Source organism: Calidris pugnax, unplaced genomic scaffold, assembly GCF_001431845.1.
Source record: "Calidris pugnax isolate Ruff unplaced genomic scaffold, ASM143184v1 scaffold102, whole genome shotgun sequence".
NCBI lineage: Eukaryota > Metazoa > Chordata > Aves > Charadriiformes > Scolopacidae > Calidris > Calidris pugnax.
This window is the reverse complement of record NW_015090846.1, coordinates 2,621,943-2,637,935: the sequence shown is the minus strand read 5'-3', so window position 1 is coordinate 2,637,935 and position 15,993 is coordinate 2,621,943. Positions and strand designations below refer to the sequence as shown.

General features: G+C 52.6%; 1 protein-coding gene across 3 annotated transcripts in view; it reads left to right on the top strand.

Moving 5' to 3' along the window:
• The window catches only part of VAV2 (vav guanine nucleotide exchange factor 2), a 157,886-nt gene extending 142,229 nt beyond the window's left edge, over positions 1–15,657 (top strand). For 2 of the 3 annotated variants that reach the window (XM_014942949.1, XM_014942950.1), the window contains 9 exons: positions 8,513–8,640; positions 8,822–8,896; positions 9,524–9,576; positions 10,255–10,371; positions 10,475–10,562; positions 10,657–10,780; positions 12,017–12,103; positions 14,291–14,445; positions 15,237–15,657. In XM_014942949.1, the coding sequence (XP_014798435.1) occupies positions 8,513–8,640; positions 8,822–8,896; positions 9,524–9,576; positions 10,255–10,371; positions 10,475–10,562; positions 10,657–10,780; positions 12,017–12,103; positions 14,291–14,445; positions 15,237–15,284 (875 nt within the window). In that variant the 3' untranslated portion in view covers positions 15,285–15,657. The remainder of the gene's footprint in view (positions 1–8,512; positions 8,641–8,821; positions 8,897–9,523; positions 9,577–10,254; positions 10,372–10,474; positions 10,563–10,656; positions 10,781–12,016; positions 12,104–14,290; positions 14,446–15,236) is intronic. The other variant, XM_014942951.1, reaches the window with a different exon arrangement.
• Positions 15,658–15,993: the final 336 nt, after the last annotated feature.

Below are 15,993 nucleotides of genomic sequence, written 5' to 3'. Positions count from 1 at the left end.
AATTCTTTTTCCCAAGGGATTCTCCTCCCTTTTCTTTTGCTTAAGTCGTTGTTTGCGCAAGGCAGGGGCGGGATTTGCACCAAAAAACTGCACCTTGGGGGTATTTGGTGCAGGTACCAACCCTCCACCTGAGTACAGAGAACTGGGTGATGGTGGGGACAAGGCAGGTTCCCAGTGAAGTCCCACAGCCCAGTTTTACACGTTGCTGCTGTTTCAAGCCAGGGTTGACCCTGGGAATGTGTTTCCCCTTTGCGTTGGAGGCAGGAGATGGGCCTCCTCAGCGGGGGGGAGCTGAGCTCGACACTCGATCACGGTGTGGAGGATGCTCCTTCATAAGGCTTTTGGTTCTGTCATTCTTCATAACCATCCCTGCCACCGGCCCGGTGGGGTAGTTTGTGATGTTATAAGTATTGTCACATAGATTTGTGATTATCATCTGTGATTAACCCTTCTTATGTTGGGGATCTGTAGAAGGTCTGACCCGGAGGGGATGTCTTAAAAAATCCCATATTGAGATTTAATCCAAGTTGACAAGAGCTATTGTTGAGGACAAGGAGGCAGGGAACAGATAAGAAGGAGACAGGCACAGAAAATATGCTCCGAAGGGTGTAAGGAGTTGTTTTAGTGGAAGGGACAGAGTTATTTCTCTTTTGATGGGTCAAAATTTGGGTAAGTAAGAAATTTTTCAGGGCAGACCAAGCTCTGTCAAGTGCCTCATTATTTTACAACACAGCCTGTGTGTGGTGGGAGATGTTGGAGGTCCGGAGGTGTTGGAGATGGGGATGCTCTTGCGGGTATCCCCAGGAAGGATGGAGTGTGGGCATCCCAGTGCTGTCCCAGCTCGGGTGGCATGCTGAGCAGCCAGGGAGGTCAGCTGGAAGCAACTGGGGCAGAGCCAGGTCAAATACTGTTCACAGCTAACGTGCAGCGGGGTGTCCAGAGTGGTTATTTTACAGACGTGGGTGTTTTGACAGCAGAGGCTGGCTCACAGCTTTTGTATCCGGGGGGATGAAGGGAATTATGGCGATGAAAGCTGGGAGGGAAGGATGCTGCCAGGACAGGGGGTGCCTGGCTGCTCCCCCCGGGCTCTGCCCAGGTAAAAAAAGCCCTGGGTTGGGTTTGCTGCCCTGCACTGGATTCGTGCATTGCCCTCTTCTGGGAAATGGGAAAAATTGCAATTATAAAAAAAGCACCTGTGTTTGCTGGTCTGAGGCTGGAGGACAGAGGGGAGTGTGGCTTCAGGGAGCCAGGCTCCTGTGTTTTCTGCTTTGGTAAAGTATACTAGTTTCATCTGGAAAATAAAAATGAATATTCACTTTTCTTTGAAGGACTTGGCCATGTACATAAACGAAGTGAAGAGGGACAAAGAGACTTTAAAGAAAATAAGTGAATTTCAGAGCTCTATAGAAAACCTGGTAAGTTGGAAAATCCTCTTGCTCTTGACTTTAGTTTGATTATTATTGACATATTTGCTTTTTCTGGGCAATTACGACTGAATCTGATGTGCTACCCAAGAGAGACCCCCGTGTGTTGGGACATTCCCTCATCACTGACAGTGTTTTTGCTGATGGTTCCAGAAGCAGTTGCTGCATTACAGAACTGATTTATCTGTGATGGGGGGTGACTTCTCTTGGTGGTGGTACATTGAAAATGTTTCTCCAACTTTTTCTTGTGTTAGTAGTGTAGGGGGACACATTTATCTGTGATGGGGGGTGACTTCTCTTGTGGTGGTACACTGAAAATGTTTCTTCAACTTTTTCTTCTGTTAGTAGTGTAGGGGGGGACACCCAAGAATTCCCTACATCAGCTATGTCTGCTATTTAAAGTGGGGTTTCTTTTGCTGTTAAGATGGCAGAGGTTAACTGAGAGTGCAACCAGGGCCCCTTTGGAGAAGGGCATGTGTAACATGCACCTAATCCCAAAATCTCAACCAGACATTTAAGGGGGATCTCATCCTCCAAACACCAGACGTATCAGTACTGTGCATCAGCTGACCCCGTGCAAACCATCGCTCACTTTAGCCCCGAACCAGCCCATTAATTTAATATTCAGTGGCAGAGCTTCAAGCTAACGAGCTTTTTTCCCACATTTGCTGGGGGGTGGGATGGAGGGGCTGCTCAGCTGTGGGCTCAGCTGCTCTGCTGTCACGCTTTACGCCGGGGTAATGCAATTTGGGGGCTGACACCTGAGATGCTGCAAAAAGGGCTGATGGAGGGAGATGCTGGGGGCTGCCCACCCCGAGGGCTTCCTGGAGGGGGCTTGGGTTTGGGGGGGGCTTTAAGCCCTGACTTCATTTGAAAACAATGAACTTTTAATTGATGGTAATTGAACAGGCGGTGACAAAATCCTTCATTTTCAAGAGAAACCTGCAAAAAATTCTCCGGTGGGATACGGGCCGTTGCGGCTCATGGGTTTGGGTGGAAGCAGTCATGATAATCCTGATGTGAGCCAACAGTCAGACATCGTGCTCTGTAAAAATGGGAATGTACGTGGGGGCACGAAACAGCCCCTTCTCCTTCTGGCAGCCAGAGAGCAGGTTTGACACGCTGGGGATGAGGTGTCAGCAAAGCAGTCACTGCTGTCTGCAGGTCCATCCCACCACGTTCTGCTCAGCATCTCCTTTCCTTGCACCACGCAGGACGTTGTGGAGCAGTTGGTGTTATGTACACACAGCCCCCGTGACATGGAAGTGGGATAATCATGGACTATACACACAGCTGTGTCAAATATTTATTTTCCTGGCCAGGGGTGATGCATCACAATATTTTTTCCCCTATAAGAACTGTGCAAGGGGACTGATTCCCCTGGCTCAGTGGCCATGCTGCACTGAGCAATGTTTGCAAGGGGTTTTGAGCCAAAAGACAAACTGCCCAAAGCCATGGCTTGGGTTCCAGCCTCCCCAAAATCTCCAGTCTTGGTCCAGGATGGCAACCAAAACTACAAGAGTGTTAGTTCTGGGAAATTCCTGGAAAATAACTTATTTTGTGGGGGTTTTGCTTTCTGGATCCCAAGCTTCACAAAAATGCTGTGACTGCTGAGCCTTGCCCTGGGATGCTGGTGCTGGAGCTCTGGGGATCTCCTGTGGTCCCATTCCTGATGTCAGGGCCATGCTTGTGCACTAGCTCAATGCTTGGAGCATCGAGGTGAGGACGATGCTGTTCTCAGGAGCTCCAGCAGCTTGAAGCAGGGTTGGGGGGTGCCCTCAGCACACTGTGCCATCTGGGCAGGTTTGGGTTTCCAGCTTCCCAAAGCATCTCCCCAGCCTTGGCCGTGGATCTCAGCCCTGCTTTGCTTTCTGCAGCAAGTGAAGCTGGAGGAGTTCGGGAGGCCGAAGATCGACGGTGAGCTGAAGGTCCGCTCCATCGTCAACCACACCAAGCAGGACAGGTGAGCGAGCAACAGGGCTCTGGAGTTTTCCCAAATTAAACATGCCTTCGCCTGGCAATTCCCTTTATGCTCATTTATTCAATTATTGCCTAGAGTTGCCCTGACAGAAACCACCATCAGTGTGAAATTACAGCTGATTTCGAGCACTGAGCTGCCCTGGCTGGGAAGCTCTGCAGAGCTTCCCAAATATTTCTCCTCCATTGGAGACTTTAATGAGATGTTTGACGGGGTTGCTTGTTTATTTGCTTGCTTCGGGCAGGTATTTATTTTTGTTTGATAAAGTGGTGATCGTCTGCAAAAGGAAAGGATACAATTACGAGCTGAAAGAAATTATTGAGCTGCTCTTCCACAAGATGACTGATGACCCTATGAACAACAAGGACATTAAGAAGGTAGGAGGACCAGGGATTGGCTCTGCTGGAGAGCATTTTGGCACTGTTTGGGCCAGTCCTTTGGTAGTACATTCTTATTAGCCCTTTTAAAATAGAAACAGAGCTTGCAAAAAGCTGGAAAACAAATGCTCAGCTTTCAGGGCGTTGGGAAATGTTTATTAATGTGGGGCTGGGCTTGATCCTTGACCCCCCTCCCTGTCCTTGCCAAAACAGCCCTGGAGAGGCTGGGGTGGTGGGAGTTAGGAGAGAGGAAGCTGCTCCCTGTTTTCTGGCCCACGGGCAAGGGGTGAGGGTCAGAGGGGGTGGAGAGGAGGGCAGGGAGGGAGGGAAGGTCTCTGTGGATGCTCTCGCTCCCGCGAGGCGCAGGGTGGAGGAGCCAGGGAGAGGCAGCCTTTGCTGACCAACCTGCCAAAATGGGCACTCGGAGCACAGTTACCACCAAAATAACATCATTTTGCCGGTGAGGGGGTGGAGAGGAGGGCAGGGAGGGAGGGACAGTCCCTGTGGATGCTCTCGCTCCGGCGAGGCTCAGGGTGGAGGAGCCAGGGAAAGGCAGCCTTTGCCCACCAACCTGCCAAAACGGGCACTTGGAGCACACTTACCACCAAAATAACATCATTTTTCCAGTGGTTTGAGGCTCAGTCTGCAGCCACGAAGGAAAACCTCCCAGCTATCACTTTAGCAGGGTCCCATTAGCTTAATCCACTTACATGCAATGGGAGGAGGTATTGTACGGGTGGGATAAGTGACATTTGGGGAAGAATTGCCAATTTTGCCACTTGGATGCTGAAGAAATACTGCTAACTTTGTGTGTTAATGAAATATATTTCCACTTTGCTCTCCTATGCTTTCTAGTCCCATGGAAAAATGGTAAGCAAAGCACACAGTTTTCTCTCGTGTTTTCCTGTGCAGTGTTGTAACGAGACAGGCAGAGCATATGTGCAGTGGGCAGGTCAGATGTTCCTCCTGGGCTGTCAGTTGCTGTCAGGGAGAGATATAATGGCTGGGGAGGATCCACTGGAGCAGAAAAATCTGGGTTCTCTCATCTGCCACCATAAAATCCTGTTGGGCCCTGGTGACACGGTGCCAAGCTGATTCAGGCATCATTAGTCAGAGAGACACGGAGCTCTTCTTCCTCCTTCCCTGCTGCTACCTATGCAAAGGTTCAGCCGTCCTTCAGAAGGGCCAGGGGCAGGCACTGAGAGCAATTATTAAGAGACCTGAGTCAAAAAGTGGTGTGTGTGTAAAAAAGTGTGGCTGCTGAGGCGTTGGGAGCCCAACAGTCTGATCAGCTCTCTTGTCTTCTCTTGCAGTGGTCCTACGGCTTCTACCTAATTCACCTTCAGGGGAAGCAGGGCTTCCAGTTCTTCTGCAAGACAGAGGAAATGAAGAGGAAGTGGATGGAGCAGTTTGAAATGGCAATGTGAGCATGAGTGGCTGCTCCAGCCCTGGCCTGTGGTTGCCAGGCATGGTGGAATGGTGTTTTGGACCAGCAGGTTACTGGAGACCAGCTCTGAGAGCAGAGCCAGTGATGGGGAAGCTCCCGGGGGTTTGCTGGATGGGTCCCTGTGTGAAGGGAGCTTGGACCCACCCTGAGTGTCTGCACCAGAGCGTGGGTGGCGCATCTCTGCAGTGACACCTCGCCGTGGTGTCAGGGCATGCATGGAGCACCAGGCTGGAGGAGGACATTGCGGGAGGAGGGCTCTGCTGTGGGGAGCTGGTCCTGAGCAGCTCAAGGGTTGGCCCCACTCAGGTCTGGGCTGTTGATTGACTCGGGCAAGGGCCAGGTCCATGAGCATTGTCCCAGGGGAAGGGTGATGGGCAAAATCCTCTCTCTGCACGGTCAAGCCCCACGTCCGCTTTCACACTTGATTTCATATCTGTCCGTGAGGTTTCCAAACTTCAGCTGAAATGCAAACAGCAGCTGCTGTGACCGGTCACGAGAGCAGGGACAGGCTGATAACCCCCCGGTCCTTTCCCTTAGGTCCAACATAAAGCCAGAGAAAGCCAATGCAAATCACCATAACTTCCAGATGTACACATTTGAGAAGACGACCAACTGCAAAGCCTGCAGGATGTTCCTAAGGTGAGCAGCAGCCACCCGGCTTTTCTGCATCTGCCTTAAAACACGGAAAGAAAACCTCAAAGCTGGGGCTGAATTAGGACTTTGTGACTTCTTTTTTTGCACAGAGGAACCTTCTACCAGGGCTATCTTTGCCCCAAATGTGGAGCAGGTGCTCACAAGGAGTGCTTGGAGATCATTCCTCCCTGCAAGATCGGTGAGTTATTTCCCATCGTGAGCAGCTCGTGCCAAGGAGGTGAATGTGTGTGACTGATGTGAAAGATTTGCTCTGTAAAGCACTGCTGTTTGTTAATGCATAACAAAAATCCAAGTCCACTCCCACCCACCTCCCAAGGCTGTAATTCACATTGGCTGGTGCTTTAAAAAACAAACCAATCAACCAGACCCCCCCAAAACAACGAGCTGAATCCCGTGTGTGTCAGAGGATCGCGGCAGCTCGGTGTGGGATGCTCCCAGCCCTCGTGCTGGGAGGGCGTTGAAGAGAGATGATGAGTTCTTCATCAGAAGATGCTGGTTAATGAAAGCAGGAGGGTCGATACCAGGAATCATGTTTCTGGTGAGGAGAGACCTCATCTCCAGATCCCGAACACCCCGTAGTGCAGTAAAAATTTGTGTCCTTGTCCGGCTCCAGTCACTCCCTGTTTTTTCCCACCCGGTGCAATGACTCGGGTGACCCCAGCCTCTGCTTTCTGCTTCCTCCATCAATTTCAAGCACTGATGCTGATTTATTGATATTTACAGCACCAAGAGAAACAGAAAATGAGGTTTGGGTTTGGTGCCTGTTGTATTAACCACCTATTTCACCATTTCTCTTGCAGGTTCTTCAGCAGACCAGGTACGTTGTTTGATGGCCCTTTTTCCATATCCCACTCAGGGAGAGCCTGTATCCATCCCTGCCTGGTTGGGGTGTGGGTAGCTCATGGGAAGAGCCAGGACCAGCATCAGGGGATCCCACCAACTTGGAGGGGCAGGACTGTGACCGATGGCCTCTTCTCCAGCCTAAAAGTGGCCCAATTTGTGCAGCACCACAGCCCTCGGGAGGTGCCAGCACCCAGATGGGGGGAGCCATGGGCTGGGAGGTACCAGGGAGGTTCTGGGAGAGGGTTCCTCATCGTGGTGGTAAGACCACTGTGTCCTCACAGAGACTTTTTCCTCTCTTTTTGCAGGATTCCCTGGGTGCTGGACCCGGTAAGGACATCACAGTATTGCAGGGGGGCAAAGTAGAGGCAGCATCTTGATTGTGGCTGCAGGTGTCCCTAACATCGAGCCATGTTGGAGGGGGAAGCTCCTTCCAAAACCAAACAGGAGCATTAGTAGGTGCAGAAGGGTCCTCTGCCACCCTCATGGCAAGTGATGGGGCATTGAGGTCTCTCCTGTCCCTGTCCCCAGAGCAGCAGGTCTGGTCTGTGGGAAGCCCTAGCTCTTCCCTGGGCTCAGCCACCAGCACCTCCTCATTTTTTGGGGTGCATTCGTGGCCCTGGCTGCTCTGCCGTGTGGGTAAAGCTGCTCCACGTCGCACCAGTAAGAGAGGAGAGCCTGGCCAATTCCCTTCTGCCAGATCATCCTTCAGAGCAGACCAAACACATCCTGGCAGGGGGTCTCAGTGCTGATGGGGACCATCATCCTGCCGGCGCGTGTCCGGAGTAACAGGGATGTGTGGCTCCGGGCATGGGGTGCATTCGTGGCCCTGGCTGCTCTGCCGTGTGGGTAAAGCTGCTCCACGTCGCACCAGTAAGAGAGGAGAGCCTGTCCAATTCCCTTCTGCCACATCATCCTTCAGAGCAGACCAAACACATCCTGGCAGGGGGTCTCAGTGCTGATGGGGACCATCATCCTGCCGGCGCGTGTCCGGAGTAACGCAAGGATGTGTGGCTCCGGGCTCTGCTCTCTGATGGGGCCGTTAGTCATGATGATTACTGCAATATTCTTTGATTTTCTTCCTTTCCTTAAAACTGGCCTCGACAGAGCGCTGGGCCTGCCCTGCCCGTGCTCTGGCTTGAGGGAGAAGGAACAATTTGTCTTTGTGCTTTTTCTGATGGAAGGAAAGCCGAGCCTGGCAAAAAGAAACCTGAATCAAATCGGTGGTTAAAAAAAGAGAAACCCCAGAGTGCTCTCGCTGGGCAGGGAGGGGCAGAGGTGGGGAAGCATTTTGAAGATAAACACTGTGGTTTTAGTGCAGTTGGGGAAGCTTGTTTAATGTGGAGTTGTTTGTGAGACAGCTGGACTTTGGCTGCAAGTTTGAGTCCCGGATCTGGCTGAAATTCAGTGGAAGCCGAGTGTTTGCTGGTCCCTTTTTGGAAGTGGGGGGGTCACTGCTGATCCTGGCAGGGTTTGGTGCCCAACGAGAGCTGGTCTGCCATGGCCAGCTTCTGGTGCAGGGCTGGGAGTCGAAGCTTTGGCTTGGCTCAATCCTTCATGGGTTTATTTTTGCTCGGTGAACTCAGCCATCCATGTAACTGCCGGGGCCAAGAGCATTCTCCGTGGGCACTGGTCCTTTCTGCTTTCACGCTTTCTGCCCCCAAATCCTGGCGGTTGGTGCCGCTCAGGTTTGTGGTTCACGGGATAAAGAACAATAGGCTTCGGGCAGGGGAATTTCTGGTTTGCTTTTTCTTAACTGGACAAAATTGAAACTGTTTTGCATCTGTTCCAGGTCCTAAAATGGTGGCGGTTCAGAATTACCACGGAAACCCAGCTCCCCCCGGGAAGCCAGTGCTGACGTTTCAAATTGGGGACGTGATCGAGCTGCTGAGGGGGGACCCCGACTCGCCGTGGTGGGAGGTGAGAGAGGTTCCCCAAGGGAAATTCCCAGCGAGTTTTAAAGCTGTGACTCCTACATCATCCCTGTGATCTGTAGGCTTTCCCAGAGCCCGGGAGCTGCAGCGGTGGCCGTCCCCATCCCTGCACCCAAAAACCATTGCTCCCTGGTGTCCCCATCTGACACCCAGCCTTGGCTTTGCAGGGGCGGCTGCTGCAGACGAAGAAGTCGGGTTATTTTCCCAGCTCGTCGGTAAAGCCCTGCCCCGTTGATGCCAGGGTAAGTGCCAAGAGGAGCTGGAGCTGGGAACACCTGTGGATGCCACAGGAACACGGGGATGGGTACTGGGGGCTGTCATGGGAGGTGACACCCCAACGGTGCCCGTCGCTCTTCTCAACCACCTTCTTGAGACCTTGGTCCTTCCACTAAGCCCCTGGACCTTGAAAAAGGTCTTTTACTGCAGCCGAATTAGTGAGGAAGTGGATCCATCACCCCATGGTTGCAAATGTCTGGTCAGGTTGGTCTCAGCCCCGTTCTCAAGGTTGGGGTGGTGTGACCAGGTCTGGACCCTGTTGTTCCTCTACGGGGCTGACTCAGGAGCAGAGCACTCCAGATCAGTCACAGTACAGGAAAAGTGCACTTTATTGATTTATGGTTTTTTTTAAGTGTGTTTTGTAACGCTGTCAGCCTCTTCCCAATTAAAAACCACTCGGGTAAATTGCCGAGTGCAGCTGGGAGGCTGAGAGAGAAACGCTCAGCTACAGCACTGCCCTCTGCCTCCCAAGCCAATAATTGGGAAATGGTTTGGCAGAGGAAACCCTTCCCATGGAGAGGAGCATCTCACACCTGATCTACAGCCTGATGAGACGCCGGCTCATCCCTAATTAGCGATGTTCTCTTTTGCAGCCTCCCAACAGCCGGCCACCCTCGCGGGAGATAGACTACACGGCGTACCCGTGGTGAGTGGCCCTGCTGGACACGGCCTTCTTCTGGCCATAAAGATAAATCAGCCTTGCCTTTTAATTGTCCCTTTGTCAGGAATCCACTCCGATAATGAACTGTGGATGCAGGTTAGCGATGCTTTGCCAGCAGCAACACTAAAACCTGGTGCAGCCCTCACAGCATCAGTGGGGATTTCTTCACTATTGGAGAGGGTCAGGGGTAAAAGAAGAGATGCTGGGTTCTCTTCCCAGTTTCTGTGTTTTCTGTGCCCAGAAAACCATTTTGGGAGGAAGGAAGCAATTCCTTCCTTGGCAGGAGAGGCTGCACTTGGCTCATCCCCTCCTCCTTCCTTCCAGCTCTAGCCAGGTTTGCAAATTCATGAGTCTAAATTGTCCCCGCTCCCCAGCTCTTCCCAAAGCCTCGTTTATCTGGGTCCTGATTCCCAATTAGTGGGATTTTCTAGGTGCAAGATACTCCAAAGAGATGAGTCTACACTCTGCGTCGCTCACCCTCTCTGCTCAGTGGCTGAGCACTCGTCTCAGGACACTTTCCTTTCTTCTCATGAAGTTTTGCATGAGACCTGTTTCTCTACTTGCCCTCTCAACCTTCCCACCTTGAAGAAAAATATGTACGTTTTTGTCTAAAACATGCTGGTTTTTAGTGAATTAAATTAATTAGTTAACCTCTGGGCTCAGGTTTGCAGGGAACATGGAGCGGCAGCAGACGGACAACCTCCTAAAGTCTCATGTCAGTGGCACCTACCTGATCCGGGAGCGACCAGCTGAGGCCGAGCGCTTCGCCATCAGTATTAAGTGAGTAATACTTAATTTAGTAATTTAGTGTTACTCGTGGAGGGTGAGATGGGGCTGGAGCACACGGCTATGTTTTCTTGAGTGCCTCTGCTACTGTTGGCAGGTTCAACGAGGAGGTGAAGCACATCAAGGTGGTGGAGAAGGACAACTGGATTCACATCACGGAAGCCAAGAAGTTTGAAAGCTTGCTGGTAGGTTCCTGTAGCCCCTTGGAGTGCGTGCACTGTCCCTGCCAGTCACTCAGAGGATGGCAGAGACAGCTGGGTGCCTCTCCATCCTTCCCAGGAGCTGGTTGAGTACTACCAGAGCCACTCACTGAAGGAGAGCTTCAAGCAGCTGGACACGACGCTGAAATACCCCTATAAATCTCGGGAGCGCTCTACCTCCAGGACCTTCACCCGTTCTCCAGGTAAAACCCAGCTCAGCCGCGCGAGCGGGCGCCCTTAAACTCGTGATGCAAAATCTCAGCCTTTCAAAAGGTGCAGGAGCACCATCTGGATGAAGGGATTTATAGCTTTGCTCCCCTCGAGTTTGCAAAGAAGTCTTCTGCTCGGCTGGTGGCATTTTGAGGACAGGTCTCTAGGAGGTGGCAGGGATCGCGGGGGGTCTGACTGTGCTGGGGCTTCCCAGCCCTGCAGCCTCTCAGGGAGAGCTTTTGCTGGGGGAGACTGGTTTCCCTCATGTGATTTTTTTCTGCCCGGTGCTTTGGGGGTGGTTTGCCACCCCCTGGTCCTGCCAGGAGGGCAAGGGCAGCCCAGGACAGGTCTCTAGGAGGTGGCAGGGATCGCGGGGGGTCTGACTGTGCTGGGGCTTCCCAGCCCTGCAGCCTCTCAGGGAGAGCTTTTGCTGGGGGAGACTGGTTTCCCTCATGTGATTTTTTTCTGCCCGGTGCTTTGGGGGTGGTTTGCCACCCCCTGGTCCTGCCAGGAGGGCAAGGGCAGCCCATGGGCCTGGGGGTGGTGATGGAGATGTGCTGCTCTGTTTGTGGGGTGTATCAGGTCTCACCTGCCCACGGGAGGTTTTGGGGTGTGTTTTAATGGATCCAGTCCCAGTGTGATTTGTGATGGTTTGAATCCCAGTGGGACTCCTTTAATGGAGACGATGGGAGAAATGGTAAGTCTGTGCCTAAAATTAAAATGAAATGTAAAAAAAAAAAAAATCAAAACAAACGGAAAGCAAAATGTGCATTAGTGCAAAATGTTCTGTTTTGTGTAAATGAAAATAAAATTTAAAAAAAAAAAAATCAAAACAAACAGAAAGCAAAATGTGCATTAGTGCAAAGTGTTCTGTTCTGTCTAAAAGCCTGAGTGCAGAAATAGCTACTTTGTGGGGAAAATGCATTTTTAAAAAAACTTTTTCCATAGTATATTTTAAAAGGAATACCAAAGGAAGAGAGTTTTTAAGAGTTGATTAAATATCCTTTGGCATGAAATACAAACCTAGGATGACTTTTGGGTCCCCACACGGGCTGTGGCCAGACCTGCCACCAGCTGCCCCAGCTCTGAGCCCCCACACGAGACCTGCATGCTTTGCCCTGTGTTCCTCTGTCGGCTTTTAAAGCGTTGTGCATTATAATATTTTTTTTTTCCATTTCCTTTTTAATGCGTGTTCTGCCTCTTTCTGTTTCTCTCTAACCTCTTTGCAGCCTCCTGCGCTTCCTACAACTTTTCTTTTCTCAGTCCTCAGGGCCTCAACTTTTCTTCTCAGAGCTCCTCCAGTCCCTTCTGGTCAGGTACCAGTGCCGGAGAGACCTGCTGCCTTCCCCAGGCTGCAGCATCCCCAGCTTGAAAGCCATCGGAGCGGGACCCGCGGGGTCCCCGCTGTCCCACCCACAGACACTTCAGGGGGTCCCCCAGTGCTGCCCTGGGGCACAGCCTGGAATTAAGTCAATTAACCATGGCTTGGCTGGAAGCAAAACGCGCTCCCCCCCGCCCTCCCCAAAATCAAGGCAGGGAGGAGATGGAATTGTCGCTATTTGAGAAAGGGGGCTAAAATTAATGCAAAAATGAATCTAGTGCATTGGGATCTCATGATGTACTTCAAGCTCGACCTGCTTATCCCGTGTGTTTCACCGAACGAGCATTGGCATCACACTGTCTTCCAGCCCCTTTCTCCTTGCTGGACAAGGAGAACATCTCAATGTCTGGTAGTTTTTGAGCTCTGGTGTCTGCGGCTGCTCAGGAGCCCCTCGCTGGGGAGACCAGGGAGGGGAAAACCTGCCCTCTCATATGTGCTTTGTGGCTCTGGCCTTTGAACCCCATTGATTTAAATGTGTTACAGACCGGTGTCTGTTTGGCAGGGATCAGAGCAAAACCATGTCAGTTCATGGCTTCCCGTTCAAGCTTTTAACTTTTGGCACTTTTTTTAGGCTGGACAGGGAAAACCATCGGCAAAGCCACGCGTGCTTTCCGTCCTGCCGTGTTCAGGAAGAACATTTAACATTTTCAGGGTATTAGAGCATAATTCTGGGTCTGTTTGGCAGGGATCAGAGCAAAACCATGTCAGTTCATGGCTTCCCGTTCAAGCTTTTAACTTTTGGCACTTTTTTTAGGCTGGACAGGGAAAACCATCGGCAAAGCCACGCGTGCTTTCCGTCCTGCCGTGTTCAGGAAGAACATTTAACATTTTCAGGGTATTAGAGCATAATTCTGGGAATTTAGGATCCTTGAACTGCACGCAAAGTATTGCAGAAAGTATTCTGTGCAGCAGAGGGCTCTGAGCAAGCTCCTGATGACAGAGCTCAAGGCTGCCGTGGTTGTCGCTCCGCTCTCCAGCCTGGCTGCCTGGCGAGGATGGACGAGCCCTCCAGTGATTGCACGTTTATGTCTGGACCGTCTCCATCGCCATCCTCATCTCCTCCCATCCCGAGAGCTGAAAACCTGGGCAAAGCTTTTCCTCCAACTTAGTTCAACCTCGGTTTGCAAACTTTTAAAATTGAAATTCATCTTCCAAAGTCCTGGGACAAAAAGGGGCAGCTTCTCCAAAACATGATGTCCCTTCAGGGTGGGGTTTTTTAATTTTTTTTTCTTTCTTTTTTTTTTTCCCAAACTTCAGAGAAGGTGCTTTTTTCTCCTCCTCTGTCCATCCCATCCCTCCCAGTGTTGCTCTCCTGCCCTCCTTCCCTCTGCCCAGATGCTGGGGCAGGGAAGCTGAGCACTTGCCCCTGCCTTTCCCTGCCCCTCGCTGCTGCTCCTTCTCCTGCCTCCCCTGAGCATCCCCTGCCTGAAGTGATGGAGATCCAAGCTACTGGGGCCGTGCTGGTGCTGGTGGAGGCCAGGTCCCAGGATGGCTCAAAGGGCTTATCACAAGCTGTTGGTCAGTGTTAGGGTTTGCAGGATGGTTTTGCACCTTTTTGGTCCCTGGCAAAACACACGGGTTTTGCCCAGCATCTCTAGGAGAAGCCAATCCCATTAACTCAATTTTTTGAAGTAGTTTAAATGCAAGTTGATTTGTGAAATCTTTGGACAAAGTGGTCCCGTCAGGTGCTGGGAGCTGTGTGGCAGCCAGACCTGATATTGAAAGTGGAACAGGATGTTTCCATGACTTCATTTTTAATATTGTGTATTCCTGTGAACTCTTTAATTTTACCACCTTCCCACAAAAGTGCCCCTCACCCCAGCGATCCCCACCAAGCCCCTCCTGGACTCTCCTGGTCAGCAGAGAGGGCCTTCCCAAGCCCATGGAGCTGTTTGAAGCCCAGCAGGAAACCAGTTTAACCCCGATCACCCCAGTTTGTGTGGGGCTGAGCAGTTTGGATGAGGCCAGCCCCACCATCAAGCGCCTCCAGGTCGTGGTGTTGCAATGGGAGCCAGCACCACGGTGGAAAACCCAGGTTGAACCTCATCAAGCTTTCCCCAGGCTTCGGCCGGTCCCATGGGATGGGGCAGCTCCCGACTCCCTCTGCTTTGTCCCCTGGCAGTGTTCACCCCACGGGTCATAGGGACGGCGGTGGCACGATACAACTTCGCGGCGCGGGACATGCGGGAGCTCTCGCTGCGGGAGGGCGACGTGGTGAAGATCTACAGCAGGATTGGCGGGGACCAGGGATGGTGGAAGGGGGAGACCAACGGAAGAGTGAGTGCCTCCAGATCATGTCCTGTCCCGTTTCTGCAGCGCAGGGTCCTCCCCCTGTTCTCAGCCTGCCCAGCCGGAGCACAGCCCCCTGTGAGGACGGCAGAGGGCAGGGGGACACATCCCACTCCCTCTTGCTCTTCTCCTGCTTGTGGATGGGCTGTCATCTCAAAAAGCCACCACTGTGTTGCTGGTCAGTGCTGTGTGATGGTGACACACAACAGAGGTGCAGTGAGCGAGTGATGTCCAAATCTGCTCTTTCTTAAACCTGCACGTGAGGGGTTTGTGCGGGTGAAAAGCTCAGCATCCCGAGGAGAAGCAGCAGGTGGATGGCTCCCCTGATGTCCCTCAAGAGTTTGTAGCGCTGGAGCCAGATTCTTCATAGAACGGTTAGAGTTGGAAGGGACCTTAAAGATCATGGAGTTCCAACCCCCTGCCCTGGGCAGGGACACCTCCCACCAGACCAGGTTGCTCAAAGCCCCATCCAGCCTGGCCTTTAATCCCTCCAGGGATGGGGCATCCACACCTTCTCTGGGCAACCCATTCATGCCCTGACCCCTCATACATCACACACAACCCGTGTGTCTACAGCGATGTATAGTTGATAGCTCCATCCCAAATTGGGATAACGACTGCTCCACGTGCCCATCACCAGCGTGCATGAGGATGTGGGGCATCCACACAGATGGCTCACCAGGAACAGCGCCCGGTGGCAGGGAGATAGTCCCGGTGACACGACGGGAGGGTCCCTTCAGCTCCCCGGTGCCCATCTCACCTCTCCGCTTCCCCGGCAGGTCGGCTGGTTTCCCTCGACGTACGTGGAAGAGGAAGGAGTGCAATGACTGTGGGGATGGCCCATGGAAAGTCGTCGAGCGCCCAGAGCCAGCCGCTGCAGGCCGTGCACGCTTGTCCCGGTGCCCGTGGCTCCCCGAGAAGGAGGGGACGTGGCCGGACGCCTCCAGGACGGCTCTCGCAGACTCTTTAGCAACCCGTTCCTCTGTACAGTCTGTGCGCGCGCGTCAGGGCCGCCCCCGGCCTGGCTCCTCTCCCTGTATAGAAGATTGATGGTCTGTGGGATACCGATGGTGTAGCAGCCCCAGAAGAGTCCCGGGAAGGCCGCGCTCTCCTGCATGGACAGAGCTGAGAGACTCTGTGCGGCGCCCACCCGGAGCATGGGGTCCAAAACCCTTTTCAGTAAAGGTGTTTTAAAAGCCACCGTGGTGATGGTGGTGGGAGGGTGAGGCTGAAGGTTTGCACCCGGGCCTGGTGCCTGGGTGTGCCGAGGTGAGGATTTGGGGGTTTTGAAGGGGAGGGAGTGACCTGGCCTCGAGGAGATGAAGCGGGATCCCTCATCACGCTGCTCGGGTGGGCTCCCTGGGTCAGGATTTCGGTGGTCTCCTTGGCAGCCGTGTGGCCGGGGCGAGGGGACAGAGCGGGGACACCCGAGCCAGGAGGAGGCAACAGCTCTTGCTCGTCTCTGAAGGATGCCAGCTGTGAAACCAGGAGCGCGTTTTAACCATCAGACGTAGGCTAGAAGGGGAACCGCCAGGT